The following is a 14693-nucleotide window of genomic DNA, read 5'->3' as shown; positions in this document are numbered from 1 at the left end:
TAACACTCAAGCCCCCTCAATGAAATCCCTATTTCTTATTTGTCAACTGTCCTCCATTTGATAATAAATTAAGATATATGCACTTCAATATCTCATCAAACTTATCAAGAACCTTTTCCAGATACTCCACGGCTTCATCGCAATAATCCATCAGAAATTTCAACAAATTTCAAAAGAGTTTGATTTCAGGACCCCTTCCTCCAATTTCAATCAATAACAAGCTCAGAATAACTTATGTCGAACCTAGCACCAAAGAAATCTGCCCTCTATAAAAATAACCTGAATTCCTACCAAACGCATAGACAATCACACGACCAATAAGAAGATCTAAAAGATGCATGGGAAAACGGAAAGCGGAAAGCATTACGCTAGGGCTTAGCATAAAGCAAGGGAACAGGTTAGGTTTTACCCGCAATGATTAAGCGGTCGCAGGAGCTCTTAATGGTCTGGAACTGAGCCAAGTAATTCGCCATGGCGGATCGGAGACGTCACATGTGGGATATAGGGCCGGAGGCCGCGGCCATGGCAGGGCATAAGGAAGCGAAGGTTTCAGACTTCGAAGGCGGGAGGGGAAGTTTCTCTCAGGGTCTTCCGCTCGAGAGAAGCAGTTGGGGGTTTGATCTACCTACCAGACTCAGCTGGATCTGCGACAGGACACAGAGACCGCGGGTATCTTTTCTGCTCCGAGTCCGACTGAGAAACTTGTCCGACTTTGGTCTTATATACTACTATTATTTAAAAAAATAAAAAAATTAATAATGCAACACTATTATGATCAAACAAAATTCATTTTAAAATAAATACAAAAACTGATTAATTATTTAAATTTCATATTATTCTCAAATTATAACATATATATATATATATATATATATATATATATATGTAAACTCATTCACAAAAGATTTCTATGAATTTGATACAAAAAGATTATTTTCAAATGCCTTCCCCAATCTCAATATTCTTATGCTTATTAAGTTTCCTCTAGGGAATAGCTTGTTTTATATTCTTAGACATAATTTTATTATTATTTTTTGCTAGAAGGTTCACAATAGTAAATTACTAAAGTGATAATTTAATATCTTAGTATTGCACGAAGTTCCAGCACACATATTTAAAAAATAATAATGAGAGCTGACACAAGAATTTTTATGTGAAAGAACCCTGAAAATAGGAGAAATTGTGGAGCCTGACTCAGTTTAAATAATACATTATATAATCAAGAGGAATGTGTCTACTATTTATATGGATAAAGAAAGCTGTGATTATAAAAAATGATTATTGTAGTTTTATAATAAAAGCTATAATTGGACTATGAAATTGTATTTGATAGCTCGAAAATTAATAGTTGGGCATAGAAGTTGGTAGTTGTGGGCTATAACGGGCCACAGTTAAGTGTAATAATTGTTTGTGGTCAAAACTTTTGTTGGTGGTGGTTGGCAACGACTTGTGGTCGGTGATGACCTCAGGTAGTTCATAGTGATCTTTGATGGCCAGCGACGAACTCTGGGGCTTGGTTGTGATCTTAGATGACCAACTACAATTGTTGGGACTTTATTGGCATTTTCAATCCACAAGCATGGCATAGACAAAAGTGCAATAATTTTGTTAAAGTGTGGAGATCAGACATAAATCTAAATTTTATGTGATTTCTTGGCATGTAAAGATCATAATGGCTTCAAAAGGTAATATATAAGGAAATGAACTAGGCATGAATCAAAGTGGGTTGTTGAGATAGAAATGAGAAGTTGGATTCTTCTTATCTACGCAAATGAATGATAGATTTGATCAGCCTTTAGTATAGCAAATTAAAATGTTGTTAAGAAAATGTCAATTTAAAGGGGTGATTTCAATCTATCGAATTCATCTCATCAAATTACTTCATTTTAATCATTTAAGGGAATTATTATATGTTGATGTTATTTGTTCATTATCATAGTACTTTAACTAACAAGAAAAACTTTTGATAATCCCATTATTAGATTTAGTAAAAAATAAATGTTGTGTAACGATTATGTAACTTTTAATTATGCTTTACATTTTTGCTTTCTTAAGAGTTTTCTAATGAGGGTACATGTTTCCATTCCATCTTCCTAATAAGATATTAGTGAAGGAAGCATTAATTCCATAATTGATCAACAATTTCATCATTGTTCCTCTAAATGTAGTCAAAATTAAGATTTAGGTTGTGTTTGTGGTAGCTACAATTTGTTAAAAAAACAACTGTGATATTAAAAAATAATTTGATATTCAAAAAATTTCGGTGGCTATTAAAATATTTGTTTTTTTTTTTTTAAGTCAAACTTCAGCTAGAAAGTCGTCATTGCACCTAGTCATAATCGGTGGGAACATACAGATTTCAGCGGCAACTTTTTGAAGAAGCCGTCAAAACGCAGTTTGCCCAAATAGACAAAACTGCGGTGCGGTGCAGTACCACATACATTGCACCGCCACCCCCAAATGGTAGTCTAGTATATCTTGAGATTCTAAGGAATAGAAGACAAGTTGGTTTATTTATTTGGATCATATTTTGAAATGTGGTTGCCATTGCCATTCAACAGGATATGATGACTTATTGATTACCTTCAACATAGTGCCAACAAGACACTGCTTTGTTAATTTTTCTTAATAATATTAATACATAGCAGCTGCTTTGCATCGGAATCATTAAAAATAGTAATAAAAAGTGAAAGATGTATGAGGACAAAGGTGCTTGACATTTTTAATGAACTTTATTTATGAGGACAAAGCTATTGTTCCCTTAATATATAGCATTCAAAATAATTTTCAAAATAATATTATTTATTAATAATTACGATTGCCAAGATAAATCAAAGCAAAGTGACAATGTTTTACAAGTAGATAGCACGAAAAACAAAAGATAGGTTTCACTATGTGAGGTCGGCTACATGAATCCTTTTTCTACGTTGCGTCCTATTTAGTGTCATATTTTCATTTAGTTCCAGTAAGTTAAGATCACTTTTAATACAATAAGCCCAAGTCTTCCTAGGTCTACCTCTGCCTTTCTTAACACAAGTCAAATCTAAAACATCTACTCTCCTAATCGGATCATCAGATGGTCAACGTTTAATGCGACCAAACCATCTAAGACGACTTTCTCTAATTTTGTTCGTCACAGGAGCTAAAAAAAGAAGAATGACTTACACACATGCCATACCACTCAATTCCTATATTTACATATCTAACAACTGAATTTCAATTTTATATATATACCGCATTTTCTATGCATGATGTATTTCACTTTTAAAAAATGTTAAAAAAAGTGATATTTTTTTATGTGACAAAAGATTTGCGCCGCATAAAATAAAAGTTTAGATGTTAAATACGTAAATACACAGGAATCCAGTGGTATCTTGTAAATGGCCAAAACAAATCTGCCCAAAAAAAGGAAAAAGAGAAAATTAACGCTGCTACAGTCATTGAATGCATTTAAATTACTAATCAAACCCTGAAAAAAACAAGAATTCCAAAGTCTGCCACCAAAAATACAAAAGCCAATTCCTACAGTATCTTTCTATTTTTCCTTTGGGTGTATTATAAGAGAAACTCTCTGTTCCCTACAGGAGTAGGGAACATTCTATGTACTGTGGATTGGGACTGCAATGAATGTAAGAAAAAACTGGAATAAAGAAGAAAAAAAAACACTATATGAGCTCTAAACGTCTGTTAAGATTAGGGATGATACAATCATAACATAGGCAAGAAAGAAGAAGATGGCTATCTGAATGAAGAACTTTGGATTCTCTCTCATTCCTGGAGGTGTCACAGCTCTGTGCCAACAAAACATAAATGATTCACAATACTATCATAATAGATAAATGTTACTCAAACAATTACAAAAATAATAAGGTAAATTTTATATGCTGAGCAGACAATTCTTATGTATTTACATATCTCGCACCTGAACTTTCGTATTTACATACATAGCGCTTTGGTGTTTCGAATCTATGCATGAAAACGTGTATTTCACTTGAAAAGTGGTAATATTGCTATCTTTTATGTGACATAAAAGATTTGAGTGTTATATGAGTAAATATGAAAGTTAGGTGTGAGATATGTAAATATATAAATATTGTGTGGTAAGCATGTAAATACCCATATACGAGGCCCAAAAAAGGATAAAGTTTGGGTTCAGACATCTTCATGCAAATTTAGGTGAGTGGACCTAAAAAATCTGGGGCATGTGTATACATAACATCTAATTCCTATCTATTTACCTATCTAACACTTAAACTTTACTTTCTACATTTATACCAACCAAAATTTTCATATCACAAAAAATACCACTATATAGATTTTTAGAAAGTGAAATCCACCTTTTCATGCATAAGGTGGCATGCATGCGTAAAAATTGAAGAGTACGTGTTAGATATGTAAATACATAGGAATGGAGTGGTATGATCTATAAAAAAAATTTACATTGCACTTATTTTAAAATAAATTTAAGGACTTTGAAATGTCATATCCAAAAAATTGATCAAAATATACCAAAAGTAGGCCATATATCTTCACATTAGCACAATACAAAGGAATCAAGAGAGATACACTTTAAGTGGAGAACATATAAGGCCTAATAAAAAATTTGATGGGTTTGGATGCCTTAATCAAATTTTACTTAGGATGGATCTCAAAATTATTTGATTTATTTTGAGAAAAGTGCAATAGATGGAGAATTAATTAAAATTCATATTGCACTCATCTCAAAGTAAATAAATAGTTTTGAAACCTACATATAAAACTTGATCTGCTGAGACTTTTTTTTCTCAAAAAATAAGCCGCTATTGTCACATCAGTTCATTAAAAAAGAATCAAGAAGCATCTATTTTAAGCGTAAAGTTATCTAAACTTTACATGCATACCACACAAATCTTATGTATTTATGTATCAATCAACAAAAGTTTCATGTTTATACTTATAACATCTTGGTATTCTGGTATCATAAATTTATGCATGAAAAAGAATATTTCATTTTTAAAAATATACTGATGGCGGTATTTTTGATATGATGTCAAGAATTTGAGTGGTATGCATGTAAATATAAATGTTTAGGTGTTAGATACGCAAATACAAAAGAATTGTGTCGTATGTATGTTAATGCCCAAATTTAATAATAAGAACTTGCCGGGCTATTCGCTGTGAGAGCCTATGAAAAGGCAAACTCTGAATGAATACAATGCCTGGTCCAGTTAGAGAAACCGTTAGCTGGTAGTCACCCTGCATTATAACAGAAGAGCAGCTCATGTAATAGTTTGATTAAAATGATAGCTCAAAACTGGGAAAATCATTAATTCGAGTGGCAGGAACAAAAAAATATTCCTCTTAAAGTAGTTATATTTGGTCATGTTCTTCTTTTTCTTCTTATCCAAAAACTTTTTTTTTATTTTTTTATTTTAGCCTTGCTAACACGTCTTCGGTCCATTATTATTACCATAAATTTAGAAGAAATACAATTAACTTCTAAAATTAAGAACTCGATTAAGATTTATGGAGACAACAAGAAAATCTCCTCATGCCGGAACATTGATCCATATTATCCTAATATCCCTTTAGGTATGTTCCATCATAGATCTCATCATCATATTCAAAATCCACGCCTAGGATGAAACAAATAACACCATGCTTAGTAGCTGCAAGGACATACCGTGTGTTTGGAAAAAATAGTTTGGAAGTACGATTGGGGGCCAGAGAGGGGAGGGCATTTTTTGATTTCGGAGCTCAAAGAGTTCGTTATCCTGGTATTCTTGTGGTTTTTCTATTTGTCTTTTTATGTGTTATGTGTTTTTCTGTACTTTTATATATATGGATAGCAAACTTGTTATTAGGAAGGGTCTTCGTTTAAATATAAAAAACCCGCAGGTTGTTTTGGGTGAGGCTGTTTTTGGAGAGAGTTTTCTATTTTACTGAAGGGCGGTTTGGTACTCATTCCTCTCCCTTGCTGCTGCATCTTAAGGTGGCTCTTCGGTGGTGTTTTTGCCAATAAATTTCTTAGATTTCCTTTTTAATTTTGTTTTCTTCCTAATCGACATATTGTTGATATTGCTTTTGGTATCAGAGCCCAACATCCTTCCCCGCTATCTTATCTATTTCAAAGGCTTTGGTATCATCTTTCCATTATATTGTTTAAGATTTCTGGTTTGCGGTTTCAGTTTCTTGGAATCGACAAATCTGCTCTTCTTGATCATTCTTACTGTATTCCGGTTTCATAAGGAGATAGTTTTTGTCTTCTTGTTCTTCATGGCCGTGTTGCTCCTTCATCTTTTCCTTCCTTTCCTCTACAACATTCCAATAAAGCAACATGCCGCCATGAAGAAATGTTGCAAGAGCCAATCAATAACTGGTTGTTAAAGACTTGCAACATGAAATGAAACGCTACAAGAGCGGCTTGCAGTTCCGGAGCAAAGAACTTTAGAAGATCAGATGGTGGAACCGGGATTGGATGGGGTGGAGGATGAAGAAGATGAAAACCCCTTTCACCAAGAATCTTTTAGCGATGAGGCAGGGCCCCTGCATGAGTGGAGGAGGGAAAGGCACCACATGGTCGCTAATTTTGGAAAAAGTCGACATTTCAGATTTTGAAGGCCGGCAAGATTCAGATGAATTTATTAGTTCGCAACATGTGGTAGAGAGAACTATAAGATTTAAAGAAGTTCCCCAATAACAAATTGTTAAGCATGTGGCCATTAAATGGAGGAGAACACTTCTCTTTGGTTGGAGAACATGAAGAGAACGTGACAAAAGGAGGGTCGATCCAAGATTAACACTTTGAGCAAATGAGAAAGAATTACAACGTAAATTCCTTCCAAAATACCATCGATAAGAGGTGTTCATTCGACCACACCACCTTCATCAACAAAAATGGTTCGTGAAAGAATATGTTGTTAAATTCGAACAACTAGGCTGAAATGTAACATGCAAGACTAGAAGAATACACAATTGCACGTTTCTTGGGTATTCTACGACCATCTATAGCCAATGTGGTTAAATTCCGACCTTTTTGGACACTACAAGATGTGATTAGTTTGGTTGTAAAGGTAGAAAAATAGTAGAAATTAGGTAGGAATGTTCAAATGCGCAGTCCTACCACTGACCTGGTCGGTTCCAAGTAGATGAAGATTTGAAAACAACATCGGAACAACACTAAACCAGCCTCGGGGGGCTACTACCACAGAAATGGGAGGAAATTCGTCTAATAAAAGTTACTTCAAATGCCATGGGTTTGGCCACATAGCCTAGAATTGTCCTAACTGTCATGTTGCTTTCTTGGTGGAGGAAGTTGAACTAGAAGAAGATGATGTTGTAAGAGAAGGTTAATCTGACGAGGGAGCTAGTCATGCATGTGGATAAAAGTGAATTACATGTGATAAGGTGTCTCCTAAGTGTCGATCAGTCTTCCAATAAAGATTGGTTATTGCACAACATCTTTAGAATCTAGTATATGGTTCAGGACAAGATTTGTAACTTTATCATCGATGGTGGAAGTTGTGAAAACATGGTTTCAACATCTATGATGGAGAAGCTTGGGCTAGCTACATAGCCACATCCTTATCCCTGCATACTCATGTGGCTCAAGAAGGGAGCTGAAATTAAAGTCACCCAACAATGTCTGCTGCAATTTTCGATTGGTCGGAAACTTCAGGAGCAGGTATTACGTGCCGTAATTCCTATGGACGCTTTTCAGATATTACTTGATCGACCTTGGCAATATGACAACCATATGATTCATGATGAATATCCAAACATTTATTCATATATCAAAGAGGAAATTCAAACAACCTTGGTGCCTAAGAAGGAGGAAATCCGGTCAATGACTGAACTCAACACTTTTACTCCATCACAGTTTTTGAAATACTTGAAGGAGACAGTTATGTGATACCTCCTAATCATATCTAAAAGTTCTGAATAGCCACCAGCATCCCCTCCTGAAGTCCAGGGAGCAGGGATTGATACAACAGTTCGAAGGCACCTTCTTGGCAGAAATTCTCGTAGGATTACCTCTAATGAGAGAGAAAAAATATGTCATGGACTTTGTTGCTGGTTTGGTCATCCTGAATAAAAGATGTCTCCAAAGGAACATGTGGAGCTCCAATGTCAAGTGGATGAGCCGATCAACTAAGGCTTGGTGCATGATAGTGCTAGCGTGTGCGTAAGTCCAACTCTTTTGGTTTCAAAGAAGGATGGGTCATGGCGCATGTGTATTGACAGTCAGGTCGCAAAATAAAACCACTAACAAATTCAGGTTTCCTGTTACTCAGTTGGACAACCTTTTTGATAAGTTTAAAGGAGTAGTCATTTTCCCCAAAATAGACATTCAAAACTGGTCGTCAAATACGTATCTGGCAAGGAGATGAATGAAAAACAACGTTCAAGTTAAGAGATGGGCTATATAAATGGACGGTGATGTCGTTCGGGCTTTCTAATGCCCCAAGCACATTCATGCGTCCAACAAATCAAGTTTTCTAACCTTCATGAGAAAGTTTGTGGTGTTCTACTTCGATGATAGTTTAATTTATAGCTTTAACAAGGCTAACATTTGCAACATTTATAGGGTGTTTTTGAGGTCCTTCGATCACAACATCTTTTTGCCAATAAGGTTAAGAGGTGAATTCCTAGTTTCCTGCATCAATTTCTTAGGATTTTTGCTCTAGACAGTAAGGATGAACGAACTGGCTAACACCAACATCCTTCACTGAGATTAGGCAATTCCTTAGGTTGACCTCTTTCTATCATCGGTTCGTCAAGCGCTTTAGTACTATTGTTGTCCCATTGACCGAATTGCTCAAGATAACCCATTTTTGTTGAACAGAGCTAGCACAACCCAACTCTAATCACTTGAAACATGACCTATGTACAGTTCCAGTTTTAAAGCTTCCAGATTTTGATCATTTGTTCGAGGTGGAGTATCATGCATCTGGAATCGATACTGAAGCAGTACTTGGTCAGCAAGGTCATCCCGTAGCATCTTTCAACGAAAAACTCAACGACTCTAAAAAGAAATATTCAAAATATGACAAAGGATTATATTCTATTGTAAGAGCTCTACAAAATTGGAGTCATTAACTTTTAGCTAACGAATTTGTTCTCTATACAAAACACGAAGCCCTTGAGTATCTTCATAGTGAAAATAAACTTAAAAAAAGGCATGCCACATTGGTTGAATAAATTTTAGCCATCAATTTTATTCTAAAGCACAAATCGGGGCTTTCAAATCAAGTAGTTGATTCTCTAAGCCGCCGACAATCCATTATGTCAGTCATGCAAGAACGGGTTGTGGGCTTTGAGCTGACACGATGATTGTATGACAAAGATCCTGACTTTTGAGTGGCATGAGAGCAATTTCTAATTTGAAAATATAAAAAATTCCACATCAAGGTTGATTTCCTGCTCAAAGAAAATTGTTTATGCATTCCTACGTGTTCCATTAGAGAAGCTATATTGGTGGAAAGTCGTGATGGGGGGCCTAGAAAGCCAATTTTGGAAGAGACGAGACTCTAGCTATTTTACAAGGAAAATTTTATTGGCCCTCTATGTGTAAAGATGCGGACCACCATGTGATAATATGTCATACTTGTCGCATAGCCAAGACAATAACTCAAAATTTAGAGTTAAACCTTCCCTTGCCCGTTCCTGAATGTTATAGGACGAATGTTAACTTAGATTTTGTGGTTAGTATACCATGCACTCAACAACAAAAGGATTCTAAAATGGTGGTGATGGATAAATTTTCCAAGATGTCCCACTTTGTGTCATACAAGACCTCATTAGATGCCTCTCACATTGTCAAATTGCACTTCAAGGAGATGATTTGTTTACATGCATTGCATGTATTATCACTTCTGATAAAGATGTTAAGTTTTTAAGCCACTTTGGAAGGACATTATGGAGCAAATTGAGAACCAAACTTTAATCTAGTTCAGCTTCTCATCCACAAACTGATGGATGAATGGAAGTTATTAATAGAAGCTTTGGGAATCTACTCTATTTTAATGTGGGCAAGAATCTTCCACAATGGGACCTCCTTCTATCACAAGTGGAGTTTGTCTATAACTTATCTCGCAGCCAAAACTCCAAACACAACCCTTTTGAGATAATTTATGGAAGAAATCCTACATCTCCACTAGATTTTACATTGTATATTCCAATCAAGGTCGTGAACCCAAATATTGAGGCTCGACTACAACAAATCCAAGAGCTCCATAAATTAGTTTGGGAGAATATCATTGGACAAAATGAAGTGTATCGGCGAAAAGCAAATAAATGTAGCAAGGCGGTCACTTTCAAAGAAGACAAAGTATGGATTCGATTAAGGAAAGAGCGTTTTCCTATGGGAAAACATGGGAAGCTCAAAGCCAAAGCTGACGGGCCTTTCTGGGTTGTGAAGCGTATTAATGGCAAACCTTACCGAATTGATCTCCCTAATGTTTATAATATTTCTACTACATTCAACATCGTCGACTTGACTCCACATTATGAATCTGATTTAGAAACTACTATGAGGAATCCCTGCCAACCCCCTAGAGAATGACGACGGAGCTCGAAGAGTTTGTTGTCCTAGCGTTCTATTTATTTTAGTCTTTTTATGTGTCATGTGTTTTTTTGTAGTTTATTTCTATGGATGGAAAACTTGTAATTATGAAGGTTGTTAGCTTAAACATAAAAGACCTATAGGTTGTTTTGACTAGGCCATTTTTGGAGAGAGTTTCTATTTTCCTGAAGGGTGGTTCGGTACTCACACCTCCACCTTGTTGTATCCTGAGGTAGCTCTCAGGTGATGTTTTTGCTAATAAATTTCTTACAAATTCCTTCCTGATTTTCTATTCTTTCCCAATTGACAATCTGCGGGTATAAATTTTTTTCATTTTTTATGTTTGTTATTGTAATTATTTATTACTTTTTTCTACATATTTTTGTGTATAAATATCCATTGAAAAATTGTAATTCTAAGCTTTCATAACTACTTTTTTTCTATAAATATCTTAGTAAGAAATTCAACTATGTTCTCGTATTTTATTCATAGTGCAAATTATTCAAGAATTGTTTTCTTTCTACGAATCCCATAATCAAGAGAAAACAAGTAATTTAAAGTCTAAAATAAATTTAACACAATATAGCACCAAATGGGAATGATGGACAACCAAATAATCATGAAGCCAAAAAGACCAGTGATGATGATGATGATTATAAGAAAAGAAAGGGCTACACAAAAGTCAACATCTTAGTTGTTCTCAAAAACTTTCATCAAATTCCACGCTTCATGTAGCACTCAACAAAATCAAATGAGATATTGTAATTAAGCTTTTGACAGTGTTGTTGATATATATTAAATATTATATATGTCACTCATATTTTGTCCGATTTTTAGAAAAAATATCAGATAATACAATTGCAAAATTATTATTTTTTTATCTGGCACATAATTTGCACCATACTGATAAAGAGCACAAGAAATTAATCATGCAGACAACTTTGTTTAATACATGCTTCAAATTTTGGTAAGTTTAAGTTATATAATGCAAAAATTCAAAATCTTTCCACAAAACAATGCACCATATTATTATGTCCAAATAATAATGATACAGAACCACAATCATTGAATTAAGTAACTTCAGCATTAAAAAAACATCTGAAGAAATCCACCTCAGATAACCCATCATACCCACTGACTAGCTCACGCAATGTAAATGATATCAAAATCGTAATTGACAAGTAGACAACTAATTTCGTAAAAAATAGAAGCTTATTATTAGTGGAATTTTTTATATATAAGTAAATATTAAATTTTAGGAGTTAAATATGTCAATATAGAAAAGAATGTAAACACCCAGAAAAAAAATCAAATCAGTGCAAGAGGATTCCATCATTGCCAGGAGAGCATTGTTGTACACACTCTAACTATTAAACTATAAAAATATTTTAAGTAAGATTTGCATATATACCACTCAATTCTTATGTAATTAGATATCTAACATCTAAACTTCAAATTTTACATATATGACACCTTACCTAAACATGAAAAAGTGTATTTCACCTTTTTAAAAGTTAAGATTTAAATCATTGCCATTTTTGATGTGATATGAAAGGTGGTATTAATGTAAAAAAATCAAAGTTTAGGTCTTAGATATATAAATACATAGGAATTGGGCAGCTATGTATGTATATGCCCTAATATATAAATCCACCACAAGTTTATAATAGAAGCAAACTAAAATCACTCATGATCTACTCGATTTATCATCAACGACGAAAGAGAAAAAAGTAGATAAAACTATACCCCAAACACGGCTCTTCTGACAGGATGGGAGTATTTGACTTGGGAATTGATGGTAGTTGTCATCGCAACTAAACAGGCAGCATCAACAACCACCACTTCTTCAGCTTCAAGGACTTTCTGTACAACTGCTTGGTGGATGCCACAGAAAATTTCCATTGATAATATAAGAAATTTCTTTTTCTTTTATCAAAATTCAAAGAGATTTAATTGGTAAACTAATAACATATTACACAATTACATGAAGTGCAGCTAAGATTTCTTTTTCAGGTTTAAGAGATGCAATTCGATTTGTAAGCACTTAAGTCAAAATACTGGTGCATAAATAAGCCACTGCAAATACTAATTTATGTTAATAGAAGCGAAAATGCAAGCAATCATCAAACTCATGCCAACAAATGATAAATGAATATGTAGGTTAAGATTTCAGATGTGTAGCATCTTATGATGATGATGTTTTTCCTTGAGAGTTGCATCATGCATGCTGCTGAATTGGATTTTATTAAAAAAAAAACATCAAAGCTAGCACAATAATGGATAAGTCTACAATATGAGTGAAAATTATCTGAAGAATTAGTGTTTCAAAAAAGCTTGTCATTCAGGAAAAACTCGTTTTCAACTCGCTAAGTACCGCGTGTCACTTCGTTTATTAAGCGAGCTGAATACGAACAATGATTTTGAGCTCAATTTATAAATAGGTTGAACACAAACAGAAATTTGCTCAACTGTGTTTGACTTATTTTGGCCCAAATTAATTAAATAATTCAATCATTAATATTTATTAAATAAATTTTATATTACTTTTTTATGTTCTATTTCTAAAATGCTAAATTTATTATTTTTAAAATCTTTCAAGCAAAATTTGATCCAAACATGAGCCACAAAAGAATAAATGAATTTGAATCTTGCCAAACACAAACATATTATTCATGAGTTCTTTCAAGCAAAAAAAAAAATTAAATGAGCCGAACATACACAAACACCCAGTTTGCTCAAGCTCAGCTCGTTTACACCCCTACCCAAGACTAAAAGGAAGAACCCTCCAAAGAAAAGAGGGAAAAGAAAGTAACCTTCTGTTGAAGAATCAATAAACCTATCAAGGCCGTCTTGTCTATGTATAGACAAACGTTCAATGAAACATATTCGTGGGCATGTAAGAAACAGGCAAATGGTAAAAATGCCAATATTCGTGCAAAATGAAAGTATTCCTTAATCCCAAAGTTAAAAAAACCAAGAAGTCGGTGCAGAGTTCATGCAGCAATACACTGTTACAAGTGGTACGACGATAAAAGCCAAGAAGGCCTCATCTACAACAACAACAAACCTTTATCCCACTAAGTGGGATCAGCTACATGAATTCTTTTTCTCCATTGCGTCCTATTGAGTGTCACATTTTCATTTAATTTTAATAAATTAAGATCATTTTTTATACAATATGCCCAAGTTTTCTGGGTCTACATTTGCCTTTCTTAACATAATTCAAATCTAAAACATCTACTCTCCTAATCAGATCATCAGATGATCGACGTTTAATGTGACCAAACCATATAAGACGACTCTCTCTAATTTTTTCTGCCACTGAAGCTACACCAATCTTATCGCGGATATATTCATTTCGCATTTTGTCTCTAAGTGTAAAGTCACTCATTCACCTAAGCATTCTCATCATTCTCCTAAGCATTCTCATCTCAGCAACACTTAACTTAGTTTTATGCTTCTGTTTTAAAGGCCAAAATGTAGCATCATAGAGCATTATAGGTCTCACCACCATCTAATCAGATCATCTGATGGTCGACGTTTAATGTGAACAAACCATATAAGACGACTCTCTTTAATTTTGTCTGCCACTGGAGCTACACCAACCCTTTCACACATATATTCATTTCGTATTTTGTCTCTAATTGAAAAGCCACTCATTCACCTAAGCATTCTCATCTCGGCAACACTTAACTTAGTTTTATGCTTCTCTTTTGAAGGTCAACATTCAACGTCATGGAGCATTGCAGGTCTCACCACCATCTTATAAAATTTCTCTTTCAGTCTAAGCAGTACTTTTCTATCACACTATGGCCCCGTTTGGGGCAGCTTAAAACAGTGGGCGGCGTTTTCAAAACGCCGCTTTACTGTTTGAAGAACACGTTTATGCTGCGTGCTAGAAATCGCGAATTTTATTTTAGGCATGACGCTGCCCGCGGGATCATGTGGGCGGTCCGCGTTGCCTCGTCGCGTTTTCTCTTGAATTACTCCGCTACCCTCGCGATCGAACCCTGCTCTTGCGCCTCTCGGATTCGGCATTTCTTCCTCCTTCATTCGCGATCGAGCTCGCAATCTCGCTCCCTGCTTCGTTCGCGATCGAGCTCGCAAAACTGCTCCCTGCTTCGTTCGCGATCGAACTGGAGCCCTCTCC

General features: G+C 34.8%; 2 protein-coding genes across 3 annotated transcripts in view; both read right to left on the bottom strand.

Moving 5' to 3' along the window:
• The window catches only part of LOC110029455 (trafficking protein particle complex II-specific subunit 130 homolog), a 39914-nt gene extending 39231 nt beyond the window's left edge, over nt 1-683 (bottom strand). The window contains exon 1 of the mRNA XM_020731762.1: nt 410-683. Coding sequence (XP_020587421.1) covers nt 410-473 — 64 coding nt within the window. The 5' untranslated portion in view covers nt 474-683. The remainder of the gene's footprint in view (nt 1-409) is intronic.
• A 2749-nt stretch (nt 684-3432) lies between these two features.
• The window catches only part of LOC110032875, a 28809-nt gene continuing 17548 nt past the window's right edge, over nt 3433-14693 (bottom strand). For both annotated transcript variants that reach the window (XM_020736653.1, XM_020736661.1), the window contains 3 exons: nt 12290-12414; nt 5144-5235; nt 3433-3791 (listed from right to left, as the gene is read on the bottom strand). In XM_020736653.1, coding sequence (XP_020592312.1) covers nt 3677-3791; nt 5144-5235; nt 12290-12414 — 332 coding nt within the window. In that variant the 3' untranslated portion in view covers nt 3433-3676. The remainder of the gene's footprint in view (nt 3792-5143; nt 5236-12289; nt 12415-14693) is intronic.

The sequence above is a fragment of the Phalaenopsis equestris genome, unplaced genomic scaffold (genome assembly GCF_001263595.1).
Source record: "Phalaenopsis equestris unplaced genomic scaffold, ASM126359v1 Scaffold000002, whole genome shotgun sequence".
NCBI lineage: Eukaryota > Viridiplantae > Streptophyta > Magnoliopsida > Asparagales > Orchidaceae > Phalaenopsis > Phalaenopsis equestris.
The sequence above is the reverse complement of the archived record's forward strand: the minus strand, read 5'-3'. Positions and strand labels throughout refer to the sequence as shown.